This window comes from Dendrobates tinctorius, unplaced genomic scaffold (genome assembly GCF_039654945.1).
Source record: "Dendrobates tinctorius isolate UK_male_01 unplaced genomic scaffold, ASM3965494v1 ptg000158l, whole genome shotgun sequence".
NCBI classification, from domain to species: domain Eukaryota; kingdom Metazoa; phylum Chordata; class Amphibia; order Anura; family Dendrobatidae; genus Dendrobates; species Dendrobates tinctorius.
In genome coordinates, this window is record NW_027361825.1 from 41857974 (window position 1) to 41865771 (window position 7798).

The 7798-nt window shown below is 44.7% G+C and overlaps 1 protein-coding gene across 5 annotated transcripts in view; it reads left to right on the top strand.

Annotated features, from left to right (window-relative positions):
• LOC141052138 (galectin-4-like) overlaps positions 1-5730 on the top strand; it is a 51059-nt gene extending 45329 nt beyond the window's left edge. For all 5 annotated transcript variants that reach the window (XM_073549370.1, XM_073549369.1, XM_073549371.1 and 2 more), the window contains 2 exons: positions 4819-4984; positions 5251-5730. In XM_073549370.1, coding sequence (XP_073405471.1) covers positions 4819-4984; positions 5251-5394 — 310 coding nt within the window. In that variant the 3' untranslated portion in view covers positions 5395-5730. The remainder of the gene's footprint in view (positions 1-4818; positions 4985-5250) is intronic.
• The last annotated feature ends 2068 nt before the right edge of the window (positions 5731-7798 follow it).

The following is a 7798-nucleotide window of genomic DNA, read 5'->3' on the forward strand; positions in this document are numbered from 1 at the left end:
ACGTAGACTAAGGTTCCAAGTGCCAAATGTGTTAACTCTGAATAGAATATTAATACTAAAACCAATGGAGTAGAACCTGTATCACAAGTAGAACAACAATAAAAAATGATAACGGTTTTGTAGTAATCCGATTTGCCAGAGCTGAGAAATCAAGTGTTGTAGTTACTTGCAAATTATCCTGGAAATGCATGGGGGTGTGTCAATATAATTGCCCTAATGCACTTAAGGAGATATTGCCATCTCCAAGACCTCATCTCATCCCTATGTAGTAGGTATTTTAATAATATTAGCAAATAACTCTAATTAGAAATGTAGTTTAGTTTTTTAGAATTTTGGATAACTAGAGGAGGAAGACCTGTGAAGACTCAGACTTCAAGGTTAGATTTCAGAAAGGCAGATTTTAAGGGACTAAGAAAGAGAATCAGAGGGATCCAATGGCTGGATATCCTTAAGGACAAAAATGTACAGGAAGGATGGGACATCTTGAAAAATGAGATTCTCAAAGCACAATCGTTAACAATTCTAAAAAGAGGGAAGAATACGAAGTAATTAAGGAAACCAGGATGGATGAACACAGAACTTTAAACACATGCTAAAAAGGAAGAAAGAAATGTTTATCAAATGGAAAGAGGGAGGCATATCTAAAGAAGAATATAATGCTGTCTGCAGGATGAATCAGATTATCTAAAGCTGACAATGAATTAAGGCTTGCAAGAGACGTCAAAGCAATAAAAAAAGTATTTTGGGGATATGTCAAAAGCAAAAGAAAAGTTAAAGATGGTATAGGATTTTTACAGGATGAAAATGATGAAATGGTAAGAAAGGATGTTGATAAGGCCGAATGTTTGCATTCCTATTTTGCATCTGTTTCCTCTCAGAAAGGAAATGTAACATCAACTGACCTTCACTGTCCTATTAAAGGAATAGAAAAATCCAGAATATCTATAAACAGAAAGATAGTGAGGAAACAGCTAACATAAATGAATTCAAGTCTCCAGGTACAAATTAATTATACCCCAGAGTTCTGAAGGAGAGAGCAGAAGAAATTTTTGAACCACTCTCCATAATCTTTGAAAATTCTTGGAGAACAGGAGAAGTCCCAGAAGACTGGAGAAGAGAAAATGTTGTTCTTATCTTCCAAAAGGGAAGAAGGTGGACCCAGGGAACAATAGGCTGGTGAGTCTGACTTCTATACCAGGAAAGATCTTTGAACAAATTATTAAACAACATGTATGTAAGTACCTGGATTAGAATGAAGTCATTAACCAGAGTCCGCATGGGTTTATAAATGAGAAGTCATGTCAGATTAACTTAATTTCCTTTTATGACAGAATCACTGACTGAGTGGATCAGGGAAATGCTGTAGATATAGTATATCTTGACTTCAGCAAAGCATTTAACAAAGTATCTCACACCATCCTTATTGAAAAAATGACTAAGTTTTTAATGCACAAGGCAACTGTTAGGTGAATTCATAACTGGCTTAGTGATCGGACGCAAAGAGTTGTTGTAATTGGCGGCACATCGAGTTGGAAGAATGTCTCAAGTGGTGTACCACAGGGTTCTGTCCTGGGCCCTGTATTGTTCAACATCTTTATCAATGAAATAGATGAAGGAATTGAGGGTACACTGATTAAATTTGCTGATGACTCAAAGCTAGGAGTGATAGCTAACACTAGAGAAGAGAGATGATTCAAAAATATACAAGTAAACTGGAGCAGTTGGAGCTTGGCAGCAACTAATAGAATGGTTTTTAACAGGGAAAAATGCAAAGTACTACATATGGGCAATAAAAATGAAAAAAAGCATGTAAAGAATGGGAGGAGTATGGCTAAGCAACAGCACATGTGAAAAAGACTTGGGTATACTAATAGATCATAAACTGAACATGAGTCAACAGTGTGAATGCAATTCTGGGATGTATTAACAGAAGTGTAGGGGGGGACGAAGAGACAGCGGGAACCTGTGTGCCAGGTCTGGAACTTGAGAGGCTGCATCCACTGTTCCCGAGAGGAAGCTTGAAGAAGGCAGACCTTCCCCTGCAGCCTGGGGGAAGCCTGAGTGAGCTGGACCTTCCTCCTGACCAAGGGGGGCAGCGAGAGCCAGAAAAGCGCACGCAACAGCAGAGGTAAAAGCGCTAAGCAAGTAAGTGTGGTGCCAGCACAGAGGAGTGAGCAGCGCGCTCTGCTTCCCCACCAGAGAGTGCCGGGGCCCAGACAGGCCATGCTGCAGCAGACCTGAAGAACGGGGACTGTTGTGTTGAGGGGAGAGAGACTGCTGCAGATCAGAGCCGTGCAGAGCAGAGCTGGGTGTTACAGCAGCCACAAAGAGGAGCACTCCGGCCGGGAGCACCAGTGCCACGCAGACCAGCGTCACCCGACACCAACAGCGGGGACCAGGGAGAGCGGGACATGCAGTGTGTGGATTGTGATTGCCAGAGAACCGGGTGCCGTACACTACTTGACCGTGAGTGCCGCACTCGTGCTGCCCAAGAGGGACCGCATATGAGACTGACACTTGCGCCCTGACATTGGCAGCGAGTAGTTGCCCTGACACTTGTGACCTGACTTCACCAGTGAAGAATAGTGTCACACTTATAGTACAGCAAGAGTGAGTGACAGGTTTGCAGAGGGCCCAGGTATGGACAGTAGCACAGAGAAATGGTACTCACGGTCTGCTTGGGCAGGAGCGTGGCTATAGTGATGGAAACCTTGCTCTAGGACCTGCGGGAGGGGAGGAGCGACAGCAAAGCACTCTGATGCCCGCAGCACCTTATGGTCATGTGACCGTGCGTCAGAAGGTGGGCGGGGTTTACAGCCAGCCTCCAACAGCACTGATGACAGTGTTTAGAGACACCGCAGGGAGAGAATAAACCGTTGTCAGACAAGCCAGGGGTCATGCACAGGAGGCGCACGTAGAAACAGAGACAGATATCAGTGCAGGGTCAGACAGAGCATAAGATCATACACAGGAGGTCAGTAATAGTACAGAAGGGCGATCACAGGGAGGTCAAGACAAAGCCAGTGGTCATACACAGGAGGTCAGTAATAGTACAGAAGGGTGATCACAGGGAGGTCAAGACAAAGCCAGTGGTCATACACAGGAGGTCACGCAGGAACAGAATCACAATCCAAGAGACGTTACCATAGTCAAAACCGAGTCATATACCAATCAAGCACACAGGGACAGGAGAGAGCACAAACGAAGCAGGGTTGGCAACACCCAAGCAAGGATGAGATTCAATGGCTAGCACACGATAGGTACGGGGGTATGGTGCTAGTGAAGGAGGCTCATGAGTCCCACATAAATGTCTATTAGAATCACTGCACACATACACTTAAGGAGTATTTGCTTATTAGTGAAATTTATTGAGAGCACTTGTTTTCAATAAATTTCACTAATAAGCAAATACTCCTTAAGTGTATGTGTGCAGTGATTCTAATAGACACCCAAGCAAGGAGTATAAACGACAGGGAGGGTGCTCACCTGAAGCTATAAAAACCCTCCCTGGTGTCAGAGAGGCTCTCCCTATTAACCCCTGCACCATTTATCCAAGATCCTGACTAACCATGACAAATAGCTGTGGAGCCACGTTTGGCTCAGACCGTACCGTGACCCACGCTCCTCCGGCCACAGTAGTATATGGACTATGGGCAGTGGAAGGTGCCGGAGACCGACTGCTGTCACCAGAAGATGGGGTTTTGTTGCACACAGAACCTTCTCGGAAGATACAGCTCGCCAGCTGTTGCCGGCGCTATTGAGTTCGCAGCAGGAGCTGCAGTTTAAGGACTTCCTGACACACGTACTAAGAAACTGCTGTTATCTGAAACTTAGTTCTCCACTTCACCATATCTTTTGCCTTTTAGTCTGTTTAATACCCTGTTTAACCCTTTACCTCCCTGCGTGGAGTATTCCCCTGTAAATAAATCTGTCAACCCTTGCTCTGCCTTCCGTCCATCACTGCATCCCACGTTCCTGCTGTAACCTTACAGAAGCATACAGTTTAGATCACATGAAGTCATTATTGCCCTCTACTCCTCTTTGGTCAGACCTCATCTGTAATACTGTGTCCAGTTTTGGGCACCACATTCTAAAAAAGTTCAGAGAAGAGCGACCAGAATGGTGACCGGTCTGCAAACCATGTCCTATGAGGAACGGTTACAGGAATGTTTAGCTTGCAAAAAAGAAGACTGAAAGGAGACAATAGTTCTCAACAAATATCTCAAGGGCTGTCACATTGTAGAAGGATCATCTTTTATTCTAATTTTCACAAGGAAAGACTAGAAGCTATGGGATGAAACTGAATGGGAGGAGACACAGATTAGATATTAGAAAAAACTTTTTGACAGGCTGCCATGAGAGGTGGTGAGTTCTCCTTCCGTGGAAGTCTTCAAACAGGCTGGACAGACATCTGTCTTGGATGTTTAGTGAATCCTGCTTTGAGCAGGGCGTTGGACCAGATGACCCAGGAGGTCCCTTCCAGCTCTACCATTCTATGATTCTTCTGATTCGCTATGTCGCTTATCCCATGTGACGGGAATTGCAGTAGATTAGGTATCTATGGTTACAATCACTAATTGACCAATCTACTGCAATTCCCTGCACATGGGGTAAGCGACATAGCAAATCAGAAGAACTATACTACATTTCTAATTGGAGGTATTTGCTAATATTATTATTACACCAACTACATATTGGGATAGGATCTTGGAGATGGGAATACCATTTTAATGGATATTATCTGTCCATCCTTATCACTAACTTCAGTTGTAAAATCGCCTTCATTCATTCCCTTTAAAATACATGTTCCCATTTCAGATTCCATGTCAATCTTCTGAACAGCAGAACAAGAAATATTCACCTTCATATAGCCCCTCGTTTTAATGAAGGAGTATTAGTAAGAAATACTCAGGACAGAGGAGCCTGGGGTCCTGAGGAAAGACAGATATCATTCATGCCATTCCATCCTGGGCAAAGCTTTCAGGTAAGAACAAGAGTTTTCAAGGATTACAGAAACATGTCTACTTTCAAAAACAGTGCCACATTGGTCCACAGGTCACATATGGTATTGCAGCTCATGCCAAATAATTTGCTAAGAGCTGAGCTGCACTACCAGACACAACCTATGGACTGGAGTGCTACTGTTTTTGGAAGAAAGTTGTTATATTCTAATCCTGGACACCAGGTTTAAAGACAGGGGCATCAGTAAGTAATAATGTTTGTTTCATCCTACATATTCTTCACTAACAGATGGAAATCAGGAATGAAGGAGGCTCCTTCGGGGTCTATTCTAATGGAACAAAAATATTCAACTTTGTGCACCGCCTACCTTTCAATCAAATTGACATGATAGAAGTTGGAGGAGATGTCGTCCTGACCTTTGTCCAGTACTAACCTCATGCAAGATACAAGAATAAGTCAACAGGGAACCTAAACCAGCAACATCATTACCTCTAAATCACACTGAAAGACCAAGTCAGTGGAGGAATACATGGAGGCATGTTGGTTACCGTACACCACGTTTCATCCATCAAGGATCTTCTTTGATTCTGATCAATGTCTTAATAATTTACATTTATATTTTCTAAGTTGCCAATCTCAAAATTTCAACTTTGTAATTTCCTTAAAAATTGTTATTTATGCTAATTGAAAAAAATCTAAAAGGACCCTCCTATCTGCTCTGACATGCGTTTTAATTTGGCTGCTGAATAAATTAATTGAGTGAATTGATTAAGGAGTCTCTTGTATGCTTAGACTATTAAAACTTGATGAAGTACGAACTTCACTTTACCTAGCTGGCATCTCTAGTAGCAAAGTACAAGTGTTCATACAGTACAGAAATGAATGTCCACACGGGTCCAGGGAGGTACGGGGAGTGAGAGGATGAGGTCCATGCAGTCACTGACGTGTCACTACACTCGCTCACAATCCTGACAGGCTGAAGGGCTCCTTTCACTAGTGTAGGAGCACGAGCAGGTACGCTGAATATAGTAACGAGCAGGAGGCAGAGCAAGAGTTAACGGGTACTTTATACAGAAAAAGGAAATCACAGTATACGCTCCTCGCAGGCAGCACGAGAATTTGAGCAGTATGAGGTGTAAACTAATTATAAGTAACAAACGGTGCAGGGGAATGAGATTAAATGAGTTAACTTAACGCTCCATGGGTCCTGGAAGAAGGAGTTTGGAAGATCCCACGATGGCGCTGTAGGAGGCGCGAGACTTCATTGAAACGGTCCTGGAAATAGTTGTGATGCAGCCTCTGTACTGAAGCGGTGTTTCCTAGTTGTCCCCGGTGGAATCTCTCGGTTCAGGCATACGACGTGGAACAGCGGGAGTTCTGTGGCATGAAGAGCGGAGTACGGAGTCCTGGAGCAATACCTGCGGCTGTGTTGTCGAGAGCCGCGTGGTGAGAGGAATCAGCATTGTCGCGTGACTGGTGTATTCGGGGGCACCGGTCTGTCTGGACCCACAAGGTCAGAGGTCAGGTCGGAAGGGAACTAACGTCAGAAACTGTACAGTCAGTGCGCGCAGGGGAGATGAGGCAGTGGAGCGGACTTGATAGTTGGCCTGGGCCAGCAGAGACGGAGTCAACCTTCTCCTTCTGGGTAAGCTGTCTTCCCACCAAAAGCCCCGACTTCCCACGCTTCCCTCTTTTTACATCCAACCCACCCCCTTCAGTCAGGTGCTCAGGTTTGCTCTGTAAAGAAAGCCCTTTTCCCGGCAACACTGATGACCGGCCCGGCAGTTCCGGCAAGGAGATGCAAGGAGCAGACCTAGCTTGGTCCATCCTCCTATATTCCCCCACTCCTTTCGCTCGCCATTCCACGGTCGAGGCTTCCTGAGAGCTACGTGGACTTTCTCTTTTCTTTTATACTTTTTGATGCCAAATAAATTGGTCTTGTTCATAACAATTGGGGGGTTGCCAGCAGTTGTTTTTCGGAGCGTCGTTAGTTGAGAGGAGTAGTGGAGTCCTCTGGGATGGTGAATTCTGGCTGTGCTGAGGAAAGCCTGGGAAGATCCGTACTCTCTGAATCACATTCTTGGAGAGCTCAGGCCCTCTGATCAACATCTTCTTCTATCACCACAGGAAGCAGTTCTAGGGGCTCTGGTTCTTCTTCTACTCATTCTGGGTCTTTTGATAGGCAAGGGCGCAGCATATTATGGTGAACTTCCCGAGTAGGAGAGTTTTCTTCCCCTTCAAGCTGGATCTCATACACAGGCCCTTCAAAGTTGACTCGTCGTTTGACCCGATACGGTTCTTTCTCCCAGCAATGTTCTAACTTGTCTCGAGGACGTTTCTCCCTGACCAAGACACGGTCCCCCACCTGAAGATCTGCTGCCCACAGCAGAGTTTTCTCAGCATGCTCCAGCTCTTGAAGACGAGTCTGTACTAGTCTATGCAAGGTCTACAGGTGATGACGATGTTCCCATATCCATGAGGACATCCCAGCTCGAGAGCACTTTTCCTCTGGATCCAACACTAATTCGGTGATACTTTTTCTAGCTCTACCAAGCAGGAGAGAATAAGGCGTGTGTCCTGTGGTTCGGTATACCCGATCATTGTACACCCATACCAATTATGGTACGTATTCGGGCCATCTGGCCTCCAGTTCTTCTTCTGAAGTTCTTAACATTTGAATCAAGGTACGGTTGAACTGCTCGCATGTGCCGTTTCCCTGAGGATGATATGGAGTAGTGCGTGACTTGTATATTCGAAGCAACTCTTCCATTACTTTTCCCAAGAAGCAGGCTCCTCGATCAGAGTGGATCTATTTTGGACAGCCATAAACTTGAAT